The sequence below is a fragment of the Oncorhynchus kisutch genome, linkage group LG28 (assembly GCF_002021735.2).
Source record: "Oncorhynchus kisutch isolate 150728-3 linkage group LG28, Okis_V2, whole genome shotgun sequence".
Lineage (NCBI taxonomy): Eukaryota > Metazoa > Chordata > Actinopteri > Salmoniformes > Salmonidae > Oncorhynchus > Oncorhynchus kisutch.
Genome location: NC_034201.2, coordinates 24992415 through 25012823, shown reverse-complemented (window position 1 = coordinate 25012823; position 20409 = coordinate 24992415). Strand labels below are relative to the sequence as shown.

Below are 20409 nucleotides of genomic sequence, written 5' to 3'. Positions count from 1 at the left end.
AGTAGAGGTGCAGTATACCCTGTTGCAAACCTCCGCCCATAACTCATCACTGATAGTCAGACCAAGGTCCTTTCCCCAAATGATTTTCAAAGAAGTAAAGGAGGAGCCTCCTTTCTCAGAAAGGAGTCTATAGATGAAAGATATTTTGCCTTTAATGGATTGTGCTGTGAAAAGAAGGGTTTCAACTTCATTCAACCGAGTTCTAAACCTCCTCTTGGAGGTAAATGAGGAAATTACATGTCTAATTTGAAGATATATATTTTTAAATGGGATCTTGGCACCGAATTCACTGCAGAGCTCTTGAAAGGATTTCAGTGTAGTGGTTTTCTGATGAAATAGGTCTGAAAATGTCCTGATTCCTAGAGTATGCCAAAGATTAAAGTTGGCATCCCTCAGGGCTTTTGGCAAGTCTGGGTTGCCTACTATAGGCGAGTGAGAATATATTTGGGAGGAAATGCCCAGGTATTTCTTACAGTCCCTCCACGCTAGTAGGGTGCTGTAAATCATTAAGGTTTTGGCTGTTGCCCACTTCACTAAAGTTATTAATGAATATAATTGAGCTTAAGGGCAATGAACCACAGGATTGGGCTTCTATCTGAATCCACGTTGACTCTTGTCTGTTTGTGATCCATGTTAGCATGTTGCGGATTTGGGCAGACCAGTAGTATAATTGAAGGGAGGGAAGGGCAAGACCACCCTTAGATTCAGGTTTCGATAGAGTGGAAAACTTGATCCTAGGTTTTTTATTGCCCCATATAAATGTGGTGATGCTTTGGTTAGTTGTTTTGAAAAAGGAAACTGGGAGATGGCATGGGAGCATCTGAAATAAGTAGTTCAGTCTAGGGAGGACGTTCATACGGATGACATTAATTCTTCCTACTAAGCTAATTGGGAGGGAGATCCAGGTTTGGAGATCGTTCTTGATTCGATCCAGGAGTGGAAGATAATTTTCCTTGAAAAGTGTTTTCCATTGGAAAGGACATAGTGTCTTCATAGAGCTGGTGAGTGTAATATTGAGAGGGCAGACAGTGGATTTGTTCAAATTGATCTTATAACCTGAAAACTTGCCATACTGAGGAATTGTGTCTAAAATGAGAGGGAGGGATTTCTCAGGGTTGGATATGTAGAGCAAGACATCATCCGCGTAAAGTGAAATCTTCTGCAGAAACACCCATAATACTTGGATTGCTCTTGATCAGCTCTGCCAGAGGCTCCGCTCCCAACAAGTAGAGCAGGGGGGACAGCGAGCACCCTTGTCTTGTGCCCTGTTCCAGAGGGAATCTGTCAGAGTTCAGTCTATTAGTAGTCACCATGGCATTTGGATGAGAGTATAGTGATTTGATCCATTTCATTAAATTTGGGCCCATATTGAACTTTTCTAAGACTGAAAACAGAAAGCTCCACTCCATCCTGTCAAACGCCTTCTCAGCATCCAGTGAAGCCAACAGGACAGGGGTCTTCTGTGCGTTTACTTGATCAATAATATCAAGAAGACGGCGAATGTTATCAGAAGAGTATCTGTCTCTAATAAATCCAGTTTGGTCCTCTTTTATTATTTTGGGAAGAAGAGTGTTTAGTCTTTTGGCGAGCAATTTGGTAATTATTTGATAGTCGAAATCCAACAAGCTTATGGGCCGGAAGGACAAGCAGGATAGGGGGTCCTTGTCCTTTTGTAGCAACACTGTAATGCGAGCTGTGTGCATTGATTCTGGGAGAACTGGGATCAACAGTTCTCTGGGAGAACTATCCATCTGGGCCTGGGGACTATCCATCTGGGCCTGGGGACTTATTAGGTGGCATGGAGGTAATTGCCTCCAGGATCTCCTCGGGAGTGAAGGGGGAGTTGAGATCTTCTTGGTCGGTCTCTGATAGTTTAGGTTGCGAGATTCCCTCTAGGAAAGAGTGGAGTTCTGCCTCCGTGTGTTTTCTCTCAGAGGTATATAGTTTGCAGTAAAAATCATGAAAAGTTAAATTATATAAAAAAATATTTTTTGGGTCATATGTGACCTCGTCCTCTGCTGTTCAGATAGCCATGATTGTACGCTCTGACTGCTCCTTTTTTAATTGGTAAGCAAGCAATCTACTGGGCCTATTGCTATACTCATGGTATTTCTGTTTAGTAAAGAAAACTTCTTTTTTTTATCTCCCGAGTGTTGTCCAAATTCAGTTTGGCTTTGGCTACTTTAGGTTGACTCCAGGAGGTGCTGCCTGGGGATTGTTTATGTATTTTTTCACAGCATTCCAGCTCCCTCTCAAGATTTAGCCTGTGTGCTTCCATTGCTTTTTTCTTAGAGGAAGCATATGCAATTAGATGACCTCTTAGTGTGGCTTTAGCAGCGTCCCACATTGTGGCCGGAGAAACAGGAGAATCTTTGTTGTCTTGTGTGTAGTTGTCTATCCATGTAGTTACCAATGTATGGAACGCTTCGTTTGATAGCATGGAGTTGTTGAATTTCCAGCTCTTTGACCTCGGGATGTTTTTGCAGAGGTCAAAGCGGAGGTGGACAAAGGCATGATCTGAAAGTGCTATGGGTCCGATTGTACATGTGGCTGAATTTATGAAACTCTTTGGGATAAAAATGTAATCTATACGGGAGTAGGTGTTATGGACATTAGAGTAGTATGTATAGTCCATAGATGAGCTATTAGTCTCTCTCCAGATATCAGTCCCATCTCTTTAGTAAGAGAGTTCAACATCTTTGCAGATCTAGGATATGTGGTGGGGACTTAAGATGATTTGTCTAGGGTTGGGTTAAGGGTACAATTAATATCTCCGGCCACCACGCCAAAGGAAACACAATGCTCATTGAACAGGGTTATCATTTTTGACATGAAGGCAGGAGTATCTGTGTTAGGGGCGTATATGTTTAAGATAGTAATTGGTTGACCATATAGTGACCCAGTTATCAAAATAAATCTCCACTCCGGATCAGATATGTTTTTGTCAATTATGAATGGAACATTTTTATGGCTAAGTATGGCTGTGCCTCTACTGTTTGATTTGAAAGATGAGAAATACACCTGTCCCACCCAAGCTCTGCGGAATTTGGCATGTTCAGCATCACAGAGGTGTGTCTCTTGTAATAGCGCGATGTCTGCTTTTTCCTTTTTTAGAGCACATAGTATCTTTTTCCGTTTTATTGCATGCCCTAGACCATGGCAGTTCCATGTCAATAGATTTAAGCTACTAGTCATCGAACAGTAATCGAACTTTAGTGCAAGTCATCGCTGGGTAAAAGTGGATAGTAGTTACAGCTGCGTTCACATAAAAGGAAAATAAATGGTGTACATAAAATAATAATCTCTGAACACCCCAGCCGAGTTCCCAAACAACTCGACAGATCCCGTTGGATCTATTACCCCCCCCCCCCCCCCCTCAGTCTCAATTCTGTGTTCCGAAAAAAAAAAAAACGGGAACAGTTAGCAACGCACAACGTCTCCCTCTCCCCACCAAAGAAATGCCTCATCCTCTCCACCCCGCATTGAGTAAATGACACAGTAGACCCCGTCCAGACCACACTAAAAGAGGGAGAAAATTAAAATCAATAGCCCAGCCTACATATACCTCCTCCAAGGGACATAGGGAACCCCAAGTAATAATAGCAACAAAAAAACAGGGAAATATAGCATTAATCGCATTCAGTCATTGGTCCGTTTCTCATTGACCAGGATTGTCTTTCAAAAAACGTTTTGCCTCTTCTGGAATTTTGAAGTGTCGCAAGGCTCCTTGCGAATCCTGAGCTCGTTTGGGTATTTGAATCCCCTGAAGGTGCCTCGGTCAATTGAGTATTTCTTCACTTCGTCAAACTCTCGGCGCTTTTGGCGTATTCCAGCTGACAGGTCCTGGTGTAAAGTGAGTTTGGCGTTTCCCCCTGTGATGGTGTTGTTTTTCGCCGCCTGTAGGACTCGTTCCTTGTCGGTGAATCTCAGGAAACGTATGGTGATTGGGCGCGTGGTTGTCTGGCTGTTGGTGGGGGCCTCAGTGCTCGGTGAGCTCTCTCAGGTTCTATGGGCCTGTCGGTGGACAGGTGGAGCCACTCGGGAAGTTTGTCTTGCAGGTAGCGGATCAGTGGCATGTTTCCCTCTTCTTTTTCGCCCAGATTGAATAGAACACAATTATTCCTTCGCCCCCTGTTTTCCAGGTCCTCTATTTTCTTTTTAGCATATGCTATTGTTTCCATGGCATCTGTCAATAAGTTTTCCATGGATAGGATTCGCCCCTCTGCCTCGTCCAGGCGCCCCGCGTTTATGGTTATCTTGTTGTTGATGTCAGGCAAAGCGTTTTCCAGGATTGTCACCTTGCCCCCTATCGCACTGAGCTGAGAGTTAATGGCATCTAATTTAGTGTTTAGTTCTGTACGTTGGGATCTCAACTCAGAAAGGATGTCTTCGACAGAGTGCGAGGTTGGCATTCGTTGTGCCTCGGGGGGGAGCGGGTCCTCTTGCTCCTGGCTAATGGCGCTAGCTTTTTCTGAAGCTAGCTTCTTCTTGGAGGCTTTTTCCGTCGCTAATGCTCGAGTCCGGGTAAAAATGTCACCTGTAGTGTCACCTTTTGTAGCCGCCATGACTAAATTACTAAAGCTAAATGGGTTTGAACTTGGAGTGGAGGTATTATTAGGAATTGGAAACTACTTGTGCGGAGCTTTTAGTTCATGCGGCCATATCGTTCAAGGGTCACGTGATCCCCCCCAAGTTCTGCTTTTCTGATGTATCAAATACTTATGTCATGCAATAAAATGCAAATTAATTACATACAAATCATACAATGTGATTTTATCTCTCTCACAGTTGAACACTTCTCTCACAGTTGAAGTGTACCGATTATAATAATTTCAGACCTCTACATGCTTTGTAAGTAGGAAAACCTGCAAAATCGGCAGTGTATCAAATATTTGTTCTCCCCACTGTACATGCCCGTCTGAAGTTTGCCAATGAACATCTGAATGATTCAGAGGACAACTGGGTGAAAGTGTTGTGGTCAGATGAGACCAAAATGGAGCTCTTTGGCATCAACTCAACTCGCTGTGTTTGGAGGAGGAGGAATACTGCCTATGACCCCAAGAACATCATCCCCACCGTCAAACATGGAGGTGGAAACATTATGCTTTGGGGGTGTTTTTCTGCCAAGGGGACAGGACAACTTCACCACATCAAAGGGACAATGGACAGGGCCATGTACCGTCAAATCCTGGGTGAGAACCTCCTTCCCTCAGCCAGGGCATTGAAAATGGGTCGTGGATGGGGATTCCAGCATTGGAATACCCATCCACGACAATGACCTAAAACACATGGCCAAGGCAACAAAGGAGTGGCTCAAGAAGCAGCACATTAAGGTCCTGGAGTGGCCTAGCCAGTCTCCAGACCTTAATCCCATAGAAAATCTGTGGAAGGAGCTGAAAGTTCAAGTTGCCAAACGTCAGCCGTGAAACCTTAATGACTTGGAGAAGATCTGCAAAGAGGAGTGGGACAAAATCCCTCCTGAGATGTGTGCAAACCTGGTGGCCAACTACAAGAAACGTCTGACCTCTGTGATTGCCAACAAGGGTTTTGCCACCAAGTACTAAGTCATGTTTTGCAGAGGGGTCAAATACTTATTTCCCTCATTAAAATGCAAATCAATTTATAACATTTTTGACATGCGTTTTTCTCAATTTTTTTGTTGTATTCTGTTTCTCACTGTTCAAATAAACCTACCATTAAAATGATAGACCGATGATTTCTTTGTCAGTGGGCAAACGTACAAAATCACCAGGGGATCAAATTCTTTTTTCCCTCACTGTAGGTAGGTAGACAGGTAGGCAGACAGGTAGTTAGGCAGACAGTAGGTAGTTAGGTAGGTAGGGAGAAAGGCATGTAGGTAGGTAGTCAGACAGGTAGGTAGGGAGGGAGGGAGGTAGGGAGAAAGGCATGTAGGTAGGTAGACAGGTAGGTAGAAAGGCATGTAGGTAGATAGGTAGGTAGGTAGGCAGGCATGTAGGTAGGTATGCAGACAGGTGGGTAGGTAGGTATGCAGACAGGTAGGTAGGTAGGTAGGTAGGTAGGTAGGTAGGTAGGTAGGTAGGCAGGCAGGCAGGTAGGTACAAAGGCATGTAGGTAGGTATGCAGACAGGTAGGTAGGTATGTATGCAGACAGGTAGGTAGGTAGGTAGGTAGGCAGGCAGGCAGGCAGGCAGGCAGGCAGGCAGGCAGGCAGGCAGGCAGGCAGGCAGGCAGGCAGGCAGGCAGGCAGGATGATATATGAAGGACAGGTAGGTAGCCCTCCAGCACTGTGTGTGTAGGCAATGACCCCGATTATGACTGAAAGTCACAGAGTTCAAGGGTAAAAGCCTAAATCACCCCTAGGAATGTTAAAGAGAAGGTCTCAATCATGTTAATTTATCCAAAAATACTCAAGACTAGAGTTGGGCGGCATACTGTATATACCGTATCCCGGGGTGTTTCGAAATACCATCGGTGTGATTTTCCAATAACTTCAATACAGTTTTTGTTTTATAAATGTGATTATTTGTACTTTTTAAGTAAATACCTGCAGTCAACTTGTGCACTGAGTAATAGATGAAGCAGATTGCGTAATTTTTCATTATGATGCATACTGGTACTAGTTTCTCATACAGCTGTTTTAGTAAGTCACGTGTGTTTATTTACAAAAAAGCACAACGAGCAAAACAGATGCTTTGTGAGGTGAGTCACTCCTGCAGCGCAATTTACAGTGTCTTCAGAAAGTATTCATACCCCTTGACTTATTCCACATTTTGTTGTGTTAGTCTAATTTCAAAATGGATTCAATCTACACACAATAACGACAAAGTGAAAACATGTTTAAATTCTCATCACAATTCTCTCTATATGGTATAGTTTCTGCTCTGACATGCACTGTCAACTGTGCGACCTTATATAGACAAGTGTGTTTCTTTTTAAATCATGTCCAAACAATTGACTTGGCCACAGGTGGGCTCCAATTAAGTTATTGTGACATCTCAAGGATGATCAAAGGAAATTGGATGCACTTGAACACAATTTGGAGTGTAATAACAAACAGGTGTAAATTGGATATTTCTGTATTTCTAAAAACATGTTTCCACTTTGTCATTAGGGGTATTGTGATGTCATTGTGGGGTATTTTGATGTCATTATGGGGTATTGTGATGTCATTATGGGGTAATGTGTGTAGATGGATGATTATATATATATATATTTCTACCATTTTGAAGTCAGGCTGTAACACAGCAAAATGTGGAATAAGGGGTATGAATACTTTCTGAAGACACTAAGTAAGGCGACAAAGTTACAAGAAAATCACTGCTAATTTTTGCCAGCTATATATCTTACTCAATTAACTATGTAAGTATAAATTCTCTCCAGCTGTGTTTTGCTTACTTGCTAATGTTAACTAAGATGTTTGGTGCAGTATATCAAGTGAAAATGTGCATGAAACTAGTTGTCTATCGTTGAATAACACTTAATTGAAGAATCTCTACTGTTGACCAAACACAGACGAAGGGCCGTAGACTTCGGCAACCGAACTTCGGGTTGCCTCAAGATTTTTTTTGTTCGTACAGACGGAAAAAAAACAGAACACCAAAACAAAAACGTCACAATTTTGTAATAATATATGCGCAAACTGTTTAGACTGGGAAGCATACAGTAAGCTTTAGTAGTTAATGTTTGCATTTGATCGTTAGCATTTACCTAGCATTCACTATGGGAATTCCTTAGTACTTGTTAGCATTTCTTTAGCATTCTGGTAACTGACGTTTTATACAAACTTTTTGACGTTAGAAAAAATTTTGCCCCTTGTGTGCACTGCCACGGTATGAAGGTATGTAAATCTGGATACCATCCAATCCTACTCAAGACGCAGCAGGTATACGAATTGTTGAAGCTTTGGACAGCACACCAGCAGAGACTTTAAATAAATGAAGTAAATAGACATTGTTGGGAGAGTGTGTGTGTTTCTCAACTGAGTCAGGTGTGCGTGATTCAACTGAACAAGACAACGGGATCAGATTTCTTTAACTATATTCTGGTAGCCACATCAACAACATGAAATTAAAGTTTGATACGATAGTAACAGTGATACAGCTCAGACAGACAGGATGTTCACTTGGACAGTTAGACACACAGTGAGTCAGTACGGAGTGAAGTGTGTCCATCTTACTCACCTGAAGGAGCCGTACTCTGGTGGAGGCTGGTAGCGGACATGTGGCACCTCGTTCCTGCCCTGGTCCCTGGGCCGATGCTCCTGGTAATAGTGCCCTCCTTGCTCCTGATGCTGCGGCTGCTGTTTGGAAGGGGAGCCCATGTTCTTGAAGGGGTAGTCAGGTGGGGGGCCCCGATGCTGGCCTGAGGGCTTGTAGTAATCCCCCGGGGGACCTGGAGGGGGAAGCTGGGGGGAAAGGGGGGCACTGGTGATGGGGGCGTGGGCCTTCACCCCGCTGGTGGCCAACGAGAGCTGCATGAGGCGCTCGGAGAGGGAACGTACGTGACCCTGCTTCAGGTCCTTGAGTCCGTCGTCCTGATGCACTTTGCCCCCGGTGCTCAGCCGCTGCACCGTTGGACGCCCCTCCGTACGCACCTTGCCGTTGTTGGTTGCAGCTGTCACGTAAAACGCAGCGCCCACTGACGGAGGCAACTGTTGTTGATGTTGGTGTTGTTGATGTTGATGTTGCTGGTGGTGCGGGTGGCCCCGGAAATACTGCGACTGCACCTTGGCCTCCTCGTAGGTGGGTAAGTCCTCAGGGTTGGGACCCTGGCTGCTCCCTCCCCCACCACCACTCATTCCTCCTCCTCCACTACTACCCCCGCCGCGGGAGCCCAGCTTCTCCACGCCACTGTCTGCCTGCAGCTCCTGTCCCTGAGGCTCCTGCCGGGCGATGTGGGGCACCATAGAGTCGTGCCGTTCATCATTGGGCCCTCCATGGCCCGGGTAGCCCCCACCCTCCTGCTGCTGCCTCTGCTGCTGCTGCTGTTGTTGTTGATGTTGCTGCTGTTGCTGCATGGCCAGCTGGTAGTTGCGTCCCTCACCATAGCGCATCTGCTCCTGTAGGAGTCGCTGCAGGACGGTGTTGTTGCTGCCGCTGCTGGACGTTTCGTCGGCCACCGGCCTCATTTCAGTTTCCCGAAGACCACGCACCTCATGGAAAGATGAGCTGCGCCCGCGATCAATGTTCCCTGGGAGAGGGTAGGGTGGGACGAAGGAGGGTGGGTGAGGTGAGGAGGGGGATGAGTCGAGAAAGGATTGAAGAGGGGGGTTGAGATGGAGAAAGGGTGAAAACAGGGTGGGGAGAGATGGAGACGGAGAAAAGAAGGGAGAAATGTGGGGGGGAATAGAGGAGACAAAGTCAGAGAACACACAAGCCCTTTACCAATGACCCCTAACACTCATCATGAGAGTCATAGCTGAGCATACTGAACACTAGACATGAGTGATGTTAAGGTGAAACACATAATGGAGATGAAAACAATGACAAAGGGACTGAACCACCACTATGCTCTGAGAAACGTAAAGAAGACGTGAACCCCCCCTGCAACTACTCAAGAGGTAGTTCAGACCAAACCCGAAAAAAGCATATCAAACCAAAACTCTTAACACTTTGACAGCTGGGTAGCATTGGAGGGGGTATTATCGGTTTTAAAGGCCAAATCTGGTGCTTACAAGTGCTGGTTTCTAAGGCTTTTTGGAGCCAAACTACAAATATGACACCATCGTCGGCAGAAATACTGACTTATAGTCAGGCCAAATTGGTCACCCAAACCAACCGATTACATGGTACTTAATCCCAGAGTCAGAGCGTTTAGGACCACCCAGGTGTGTATACGGTAACCCCACTCCCCTTGTGCAGGACAGGAGAGAACATCTGATTATTACTGTCAACATGCAGTGTGCACTACTATCGTCAAAATTAATCATGACCATTTTTACACACCCAACTATTTTTATCATTACCCGGCAGATAATTTGCAAAATGATTGATTCAAAAATCAAAACTCTTTTATCCCAAGCTAGGCATGTGATTGGTAGACATATGACAATCATACAGTAAGGGAAGGCACATGTGTTTTAGTAAAAACATACAAAGTCAAAGTAGAAACCACCCAGGGCATGTTAGCTGTGAATTAGCTAACATGCCTGCAGGTCTAAATCAAACACACTCATTTCCGGATAGTGTAAATTTACACTTTAACTACATCCAATAAAAAGCCACAAGCAAGTGTTACGCTTAAAGGGCTTCGCTAGGTTTAGGAGTTCTTTTGAAACTTACTTCCTCAATGTTTTGGGGGTGGGATTTCAAACTGGGTTCTATGGAGTGGTTTCCACTGACAACCTTGAATGCCATTAAAGAGAAATGGTGGTTAAAGATAAAGAGGCACCATCTACAAAGTAATGAAGAAGGTGAAATTATTACATCTATTGCTTTCTGATATTCTTCTCATTCTCAAGGAGGATGAAGCTTTTTTCCGAAACATCTGTGGTAAATAAATATATATAAAAAGTCAGCTTTGGGGTCATCCGCACGCAGGGTTCTCTTCCAAGTCGAAGAAGGAAAAGAGAGAGAAAAAATGAATGTCACAATGGTAGTATACTCTCCCCGACATACTTCGACTGCTATTTCCTGCCACTCTTCCCCCAAATCTTCTCCTTTCTGACTCCCACTCTTCAGACCAACTAGTACCAACAAGGACAATGGACAAATGGAGGATGGAACAGAAACAAAACAAAAATACACAACTGAAAATAAATGTGGAGACAAATGGAGGATCCACTGGTATGACAGAGGGAATTGTTTTGACATGGCGAGACACAGTGACTTATGGGTTGTTTAAAGGCTGCTGCCTGCCTGCTTGCCTGCCTGCCTGCCTGCCTGCCTGCCTGCCTGCCTGCCTGCCTGCCTGCCTGCCTGCCTGCCTGCCTGCCTGCCACACAGAGAAAGCAGGGAATCTGACAGGCAGGCAGGCAGCACACTGGACCCCGAGCAGGCGTTTCACATAGTAGTCTCTACTCTGTACTAATGCTACATTATGAAATTACATTGGCATTCAGAATCGTCTACTTCTATTCAATCAAATTCAATTAGTGGTAAAACTACTACTGTGCCAGCAGAATTGTTAGGTTGCTTGAAATCAAAACTCAGTCATACTGTACTGGCTTGTTTAAAATCTGCACATTAACTTTTCCTCTACCCCCCACCTCTGTGATTTCATAACCCCTGCAATCTAACTGCGGAAGACACATTTCAGTTGAATGCATTCAGTTGCACAACTGACTAGGTATCCCCTTTCCCTTCCCTTCTATATCTCCCTAGACGTATCCGACTCCCTCCCCCTGGTCACCTACCTGTGTGGCTGCTCTCACCGCGCTCCTCCGGCACCGCTCTGACTAGGCTCTGCTGCTCATGGTGCTGCCGCTGTTGGGGGGGGGGCAGGTATCGAGATGGGTGTCTCCAGGGGGTCCGGTGGGGGTCTCCTCCTGGTCCTGTAGCGTCACCAGTTCCTCCAGCTGCTCCAACACATAGAGGCGCTGGTCCACGTCGCTTAGCCCCAGCCACTCTGCAACAGGAAGAGCCACTCTCAACCAACCAACCTTAACAATGGGGGTGGGGTCCGGTATGCACGGCCGCAGGAGCCGCACAGGGGAAGAGGAGGGACGGGGATTTTGGAAATGTAAAATAGGGGACACTTTCAGTGAAGTCTTTTCCTCTTCTGGTTCGGCCGTGAGCAGAGAGCGAGGGCCAGAGTGAGCCTTGCAACATACAGCTGTGTGAATGTCTGGGCAGGTTATGGGAAGTAGGGGTGTGTGTGTTCAGTGTTGTGATTGTGTGTGTGTGTGTTTGTTTTCAGTGTGTATGTGTGCACACGCACCTGTGTGCGTGTGTGTGGGTCTGCCTTTCGCTGGAATCAAACACAGGATGTGAGGATGTGCAGGGTTCAATCAGAACAGAGAGAGAATGGAGAGCTGAGCTGCTCTTGACAAAACAAGACAACTCCCATCTCTGTGTGAACCAGAGGTGATTTTCTGGACACAATCTTTCCTGGCGACGTTACCGAACATTGGTGTTATTGTGATACCCAGTTTGGAGTCGGCAGACTCAGTCACAGAGAAGCAGTTACAGCTAAAACAAGAGTTCAAGTGCTTGGAACAACAACATTGAAGGAGAATGTCAGATTAAATGTTCTTCACTCTCTGTCAAAAGACGTTTGGAAGTGGGTGAAATCCCGGGGATAGTAGAATCAATTTCTGTTGATGTTTGACTGACTCGGTAGCCATACAGCGCACACACATGCACATACACGCGCACACACACACTCACACGCACACCGCCCTTCCTCTAACACAGCGAGAGCAATCGGAACTGATAAAGCCAGATTTGGATTCTCAACCCCCCCCCCCACAAAGACACATACAGTACATACATTTGCAAAAACACATACAGTACCAGTCAAAAGTTTGGACACACCAACTCATTCAAGTTTGTTTCTGTTGAATAATAGTGAAAACATCAGAACTGAAATAACACATATGGAATGATGTAGTAACCAAAAAAGTGTTAAACAAATCAAAATATATTTTAGATTCTTCATAGTAGCCACCCTTTGTCTTGATGATAGCTTTGCATTCTCTCAACCAGCTACACCTGGAATGCTTTTCCCACAGTCTTGAAGGAGGTCCCACATATGCTGAGCACTTGAAATTTTCAGGATTGACTAACCTTCATGTCTTAAAGTAATGATGGACTGTAATTTCTCTTTGCTTATTTAAGATGTTCTTGCCATAATATGGACTTGGTCTTTTACCAAAAAGGGCTATCTTCTGTATACCACCCCTACCTTGTCACAAGGCTAGGCTCAAACGCATTAAGAAGGAAAGAAATTCCACAAATGAACTTTTAACAAGGCACACCTGTTAATTGAAAAGCAATCCAAATGTCTACCTCATGAAGCTGGTTGAGAGAATGCCAAGAGTGTGAAAGTTATCATCAAGACAAAGGGTGGCTATTTGAAGAATCTCAAATATATTTTGATTTGTTTAACACTTTTTTGGTTACTACATGATTTCATGTGTTATTTCATAGTTTTGATGTCTTCACTATTATTCTACATTGTAGAAAATAGTAAAAGTAAAGAAAAAACATTGAATGAGTCCAAACCTTTTGACTGGTACTGTACATTCACGTGAAAACAAATGTAGACACACAATCACACTCTTGATAGGACAGTATGAGTAAGACAATCAGTATCACAACAAGGACTAATCACCCTCCCCTTTGAAAAATGACTTCCAGATGGTCCCGTCATACTCCCTCCCTTCCTCACCCGTCTCCCCCCATTTGCTGATGCTCAAATTGTAAGTTCCTTGACTGTTTCAAATAAACAGTTTATTCTGTAGCCAGAGCTGGCCACAGTGCATTCCGGTCGCTCCTCAGATAGGTCTCCCTGTAAGTCGTCCCAGTGGCTTTGACCTCTGTGTGTGTGTATGTGTGTGTGCATGCTTGTGTGGGTATGTGGGTTATGTCAACCAGCATACCTGAGCTAGCCTGGGTCTCAGCAGAGCGCAGCTACAGAGCGCAGCTATGACATTCACCTCAACACTCACACGGTTTGAAATTCCACTATGAGGATTTGAGCAATAACATTCAATTTCATTGCTCACATCCATCCACCTAGTTTGAAATACCACTGCTACATGATACATCATGTATCTCAACTGCAACTTCACACAAAGTATTAAAAAGGATCACATACCAAGGGAGCAGGAGGCTACAATGAAATATCATGAGATATTCCACAGAACCAAAACAATGCCAAGAGATCCAGCCTGCTTTGTTCAATCCAATTTTCCCACAGAGCAGCTCAGTAAAGCAGTTAACACTGCTCTCAGCTTGTACCTTCGTTCTGCAAGAGCTACCACGGCACACCTCTCTCTCTCTCTCCTCCTCCTTCCCTCCCTCCCTCCCTCCCCCTCGTTCCAGCAGGTGGGGCTGCGATCAGGAGGACAGGTGAATCTGTAGGCCCTCCAGGATCTCGTCACACCCTCATACCTGAGCACTGGCGTAACTGCTCATTTACACCGTTTACCATTAGCCCGCCCAGCCACCTGCTGCTTCCTTCACCACACACTTCCTCTTTAGAGAGGGCCTGCGCACACAGGTTCAAGTTCCCGCTGGTCCTAGATCAGTGAGTCAGGGGCAGACAGGCCCACAAAGTTGGAAGGGATGGAAAAGCTGTGCTGGAGTTAGTCAGTCTCTCTACAAAAACCATAAAGGGAGAGGGAAGAGAGGGAGGGAGGGAGACAGACAGAAAAATTGAGTTTGAGTGTGAAAGAGAGAGAAAAAGAGAGTGAGTGTGTTTGAGTGTAAGAGAGAAAGAGAAAGTAATATAGCAAGACAACAGAACTCCCTCCCTCTCTCTGAGAGATCCATTTAATTAAAATGGCATCATTCATTGGTAGCCAGCCATGATCTCAGTCGTAAAGGTTTATGACCAGTGTCACCTCAGTGAAACATACAGGTAACTGCCAAAATAAAAGGAACACCAACATAAAGTGTCTTAATAGGGCGTTGGGCCACCATGAGCCAGAACAGCTTCAATACACCTTGGCACAGATTCTACAAGTGTCTGGAACTCTATTGGAGCGACACGACACCATTCTTCCACGAGAAATTCCAGAATTTGGTGTTTTGCTGATGGTGGTGGAAAAAGATGTCTCTGGTGCCGATCCAGAATCTCGCATAAGTGTTCAATTGTGTTAAGATCTGGTGACTGAGACGGCCATGTCATATGGTTACATCGTTTTCATGCTCATCAAACCATTCCGTGACCACTGATGACATTTGAATGGGGGCATAGTCATGGCAGCCTAAATAAAGGCCAAAATAATGGCCTGCCCAGCATTTTTATACATGACCCTAAGCATGGTGGGACGTTAATTGCTTAATTAACTCAGGAACCACACCTGTGTAGAAGCACCTGCCTTCAATATATACTGAACAGAATTATAAACGCAACATGCAACAATTTCAAATGTTCTACTGAGTTACAGTTCATAGAAATCAGTCAATTGAAATACATTCATTAGAACCTAATCTATGGATTTCACATGAATACAGATATGCATTTGTTGGTCACAGATACCTTAAAAAAAAGGTAGGGGCGTGGATCAGAAAACCAGTCAGTATCTGGTGTGACCACCATTTGCTTCATGCAGCACGAAACATCTCCTTCACATAGAGATGATCAGGCTGTAGGTTGTTGATTGTAGCCTGTGGAATGTTGTCCCACTCCTCTTCAATGGCTGTGCAAAGTTGCTAGATATTGGCGGGAACTGGAACGCGCTGTCGTACACGTCGATCCAGAGCATCCCAAACATACTCAATGGGTGACATGTCTGATGAGTATGCAGGCCATGGAAGAACTGTGATATTTTCAGCTTCCAGGAACTGTGTACAGATCCTTGCGACATGGGGCCGTGCATTATCATGCTGAAACATGAAGTAATAGTGGCGGATGAATGGCACGACAATGGGCCTCAGGATCTCATCTCTGTGCATTCAAATTGTCATGATAAAATGCAATTGTGTTCATTGTCCATAGCTTATGCCTGTCAATGCCATAACCCCACTGCCACTATGGGAGACATTCCTGCAGTCAGCATGCCAAATGCACGCTCCCTCAAAACTTGAGACATCTGTGGCATTGTGTTGTGTGACAAAACTGCACATTTTAGAGTGGCCTTTTATTGTCCCCAGCACAAGGTGCACCTGCGTAATGATTATGCTGTTTAATCAGCTTCTTGATTTGCCACACCTTTCAGATGGATAGATTATCTTGGCAAAGGAGAAATACTAACAGCGGTGTAAACTCATTTTTACACAAAATTTGAGCGTATGGAACATTTCTGGGATCTTTAATTTCAGCTCATGAAACATGGGACCAACACTTTACATGTTGCGTTTGTATTTTTGTTCAGTGTATCCCTCGTTTACTCAGTTCTCCATTATTTTGGCAGTTACCTTTCTCTCATCTGAGTGAGGCCTTCAGCCTTTAGCCTGATGCCAGATCTGTGTAGAGAGACTGTTTCAAACTCTGCTCCCAGCTTCAGCCAGCAATTAACCGGGAGCTTTGAGATACGATGATATACAGTAGTAGCTAGCTATATCTATTATGAGCTGCTCTTTCATATTTTTAATGGCGCCAGAGGTTGCACTGTCTTATGTAAATATTTGCCTTCCATGTGCAAGTTTCCCAGCGCCCCTGCACACGGCCTGTTTATTCTTCTAAAACACCAGAGCGGGGTTAACAGCAGAGGGGGGGGGGGGGGCTTCCACAGGAAAGCAAGGAAGAACAAGACATTAAGAGTGGGATAGATGGGTAGAGAAAGAGAGCGAGAGAGAACGAGAGAGACAGACAGACAGACAGACAGACAGACAGACAAGACAGACAGACAGACAGACAGACAGACAGACAGACAGACAGACAGACAGACAGACAGACAGACAGACAGACAGACAGACAGACAGACAGACAGACAGACAGACAGACAGACAGACAGACAGACAGACAGACAGACAGACAGACAGACAGACAGACAGACAGACAGACAGACAGACAGACAGACAGACAGACAGACAGACAGACAGACAGACAGACAGACAGACAGACAGACAGACAGACAGACAGACAGACAGACAGACAGACAGACAGACAGACAGACAGACAGACAGACAGACAGACAGACAGACAGACAACAGACAGACAGACAGACAGACAGACAGACAGACAGACAGACAGACAGACAGACAGACAGACAGACAGACAGACAGACAGACAGACAGACAGACAGACAGACAGACAACAGACAGACAGACGACAGACAGACAGACAGACAGACAGACAGACAGACAGACAGACAGACAGACAGGACAGACAGACAGACAGACAGACAGACAGACAGACAGACAGACAGACAGACAGACAGACAGACAGACAGACAGACAGACAGACAGACAGACAGACAGACAGACAGACAGACAGACAGACAGACAGACAGACAGACAGACAGACAGACAGACAGACAGACAGACAGACAGACAGACAGACAGACAGACAGACAGACAGACAGACAGACAGACAGACAGACAGACAGACAGACAGACAGACAGACAGACAGACAGACAGACAGACAGACAGACAGGACAGACAGACAGACAGACAGACAGACAGACAGACAGACAGACAGACAGACAGACAGACAGACAGACAGACAGACAGACAGACAGACAGACAGACAGACAGACAGACAGACAGACAGACAGACAGACAGACAGACAGACAGACAGACCAGACAGACAGACAGACAGACAGACAGACAGACAGACAGACAGACAGACAGACAGACAGACAGACAGACAGACAGACAGACAGACAGACAGACAGACAGACAGACAGACAGACAGACAGACAGACAGACAGACAGACAGACAGACAGACAGACAGACAGACAGACAGACAGACAGACAGACAGACAGACAGACAGACAGACAGACAGACAGACAGACAGACAGACAGACAGACAGACAGACAGACAGACAGACAGACAGACAGACAGACAGACAGACAGACAGACAGACAGACAGACAGACAGACAGACAGACAGACAGGAGACGGCCCCTGACTAACATCCCCGGACATTAAGGTTGACGTTCAGACCTTTTTCCCCTCAGGAGACATACTGCAGGATATACACACTGGGTCCTGAAAGCACCACACACACGCATACATTTTTCCTTATACACACACAGCGGTCCTGGGAGCACATAATACACTCCACCCCGGACACACATACCCCACCACGGACACACACACACATTTTCCCTGGAGGGTGATACTACAGGTTACTTACGGGGTCCTGAGAACCCATCACCCACCACTAAATACACCACACACACACTATGTTTTCCCCAGGGGAACCATGAATAAGGGCAGTAGGTTAGATTAAGATGATTTACTGTCTATTCATTCCAGGAATAGAGCCAGAGGCAGACATGGGTTCAAATACTATTTGAACTCTTTCAAATACTTCTAGCATTTGATTTAGCCTGCCTGGACTGCCATGCAAGCAGAGTCTTCCATTGGTTTCACTGCAACAAAAGCTCAATCAAGCAGCCAAAGTATTTGAAAATAATTTCAAAAGTTTTTAAACCCAGCTCTGCCCAGAGTTGGGGGCTGGGAGACCAGGATGGTACGCAAATGCTTAACCCGCGTCACTCCCCTGAGCCTCATAAGAGTCCCAGTCACTTTTTCTCAGAGGGAACTCCCACACGGCTCCATATACACATGTACAGTTGAAGTCGGAAGTTTACATACACTTAGGTTGGAGTCATTAAAACTCGTTTTTCAACCACTCCACAAATTTCTTGTTAACAAACGATCGTTTTGGCTAGTCGGTTAGGACATCTACTTTGTGCATGACACAAGTCATTTTTCCAACAATTGTTTACAGACTATTGTTTCCAACAATTGTTTACAGATTATTTCACTTATAATTCACTGTATCACAATTCCAGTGGGTCAGAAGTTTACATACACTAAGATGACTGTGCATTTAAACAGCTTGGAAAATTCCAGAAAATTATGTCATAGTTTAGAAGCTTCTGATAGGCTAATTGACATTATTTGAGACAATTGGAGGTGTACCTGTAGATGTATTTCAAGGTCTTATCTTCAAATGCAGTGCCTCTTTGCTTGACATCATGGGAAAATCTAAAGAAATCAGCCAAGACCTCAGAGAAAAAATTATTGACCTCCACAAGTCTGGTCCTTGGAAGCAATTTCCAAATGCCTGAAGGTACCACGTTCACCTAAACAAACAATAGTACGCAAGTATAAACACCATGGGACCACAGTAAAACGAGTCCTATATCGACATAACCTGAAAGACCGATCAGCAAGGAAGAAGCCACTGCTCCAAAACCGCCATAAAAAAGACAGACAACGGTTTGCAACTGCACATGGGGGCAAACATTGTACTTTTTGGAGAAATGTCCTGAATGTCCTATATATAGAACCGTTTGGCCATAATGACCATCGTTATGTTTGGAGGAAAAAGGGGGAGGCTTGCAAGCCAAAGAACACCATCCCAACTGTGAAGCACGGAGGTGGCAGCATCATGTTGTGGGGGTGCCTTGCTGCAGGAGAGACTAGTGCACTTCACAAAATAGATGGCATCATGAGGGAGGGCAATTATGTGGATATATTGAAGCAACATCTCAAGACATCAGTCAGGAAGTTAAAGCTTGGCTGCAAATGGGTCTTCCAAATGAACAATGACCCCATGCATACTTCCAAAGTTGTGGCAAAATTGCTTAAGGACAACAAAGTCAAGGTATTGGAGTGGCCATCACAAAGCCCGACCTCAATCCCATAGAAAATTTGTGGGCAGAACTGAAAAAGTATGTGTGAGCAAGGAGGCCTACCAACCTGACTCAGTTACACCAGCTCTGTCAGGAGGAATGGGCCAAAATTCACCTAACTTATTTTGGGAAGCTACCTGAAACGTTTGACCCAAGTTAAACAATTTAAAGGCAATGCTACCAAATACTAATTGAGTGTATGTAAACTTCTGACCCACTGGGAATGTGATGAAAGAAATAAAAGCTGAAATAAATAATTCTCTCTACTATTATTCTGACATTTCACATTCTTAAAATAAAGTGGTGATCCTAACTGACCTAAGACAGGGAATTTTTACTTGGATTAAATGTCAGGAATTGTGAAAAACTGAGTTTAAATGTATTTGGCTGACACCTAACCCAAACCGTCTGCGCACATGCGCCATCGTGCATACATTTATTTTGTCCCCCCACACCAAGCGAGATCACGACACGCAGGTTAAAATATCAAAACAAACTCTGAACCAATTACATTCATTTGGGGACAGGTCGAAAAGCATTAAACATGTATGGCTAGTTAACATGCACTTGCTAGCTAATTTGTCCTATTTAGCTAGGTTGCTGTTGCTAGCTAATTTGTCCTGGGATATAAACATTGAGTTGTTATTTTACCTGAAATGCACAAGATCCTCTACTCCGACAATTAATCCACACATAAAACGGTCAACCGGTGTGGTCAGCCTATAAGGTGTATGTAAACTTCCGACTTCAACTGTAACTGTAGATGGCAGATAACAGTGTCTAAGTTCCCCTCTGGTTCAGGTCCAACCAGTTGACTCTACCTTCGTAGAGAGATGGGCCTGAAGGTGTTGACTGTCATTGTCCTGTATCTGTTTTCTGTCAACTGTACACTAACAAACACAGCATAGTAGCATACTTAGCCCGAGGCAACAACAGTCACATTCCGGAGAACAGAGAGGGTAGGAGAGGAGAGGAGAGGTGAGAAAAGGAGCTGGTGAACAAC

General features: G+C 44.8%; 1 protein-coding gene across 6 annotated transcripts in view; it reads right to left on the bottom strand.

Moving 5' to 3' along the window:
• The window catches only part of LOC109873192 (angiomotin), a 63608-nt gene that overhangs the window by 33379 nt on the left and 9820 nt on the right, over positions 1-20409 (bottom strand). For 3 of the 6 annotated variants that reach the window (XM_031807593.1, XM_031807591.1, XM_020464781.2), the window contains exons 2-4: positions 11336-11547; positions 10407-10467; positions 8163-9171 (exon numbers count right to left, since the gene is read on the bottom strand). In XM_031807593.1, the coding sequence (XP_031663453.1) occupies positions 8163-9171; positions 10407-10467 (1070 nt within the window). In that variant the 5' untranslated portion in view covers positions 11336-11547. Of the gene's footprint in view, positions 1-8162; positions 9172-10406; positions 10468-10598; positions 10667-11335; positions 11548-13740; positions 13898-20409 lie in introns of those variants that run through there. The other 3 variants (XM_020464780.2, XM_031807590.1, XM_031807592.1) reach the window with 3 other exon arrangements.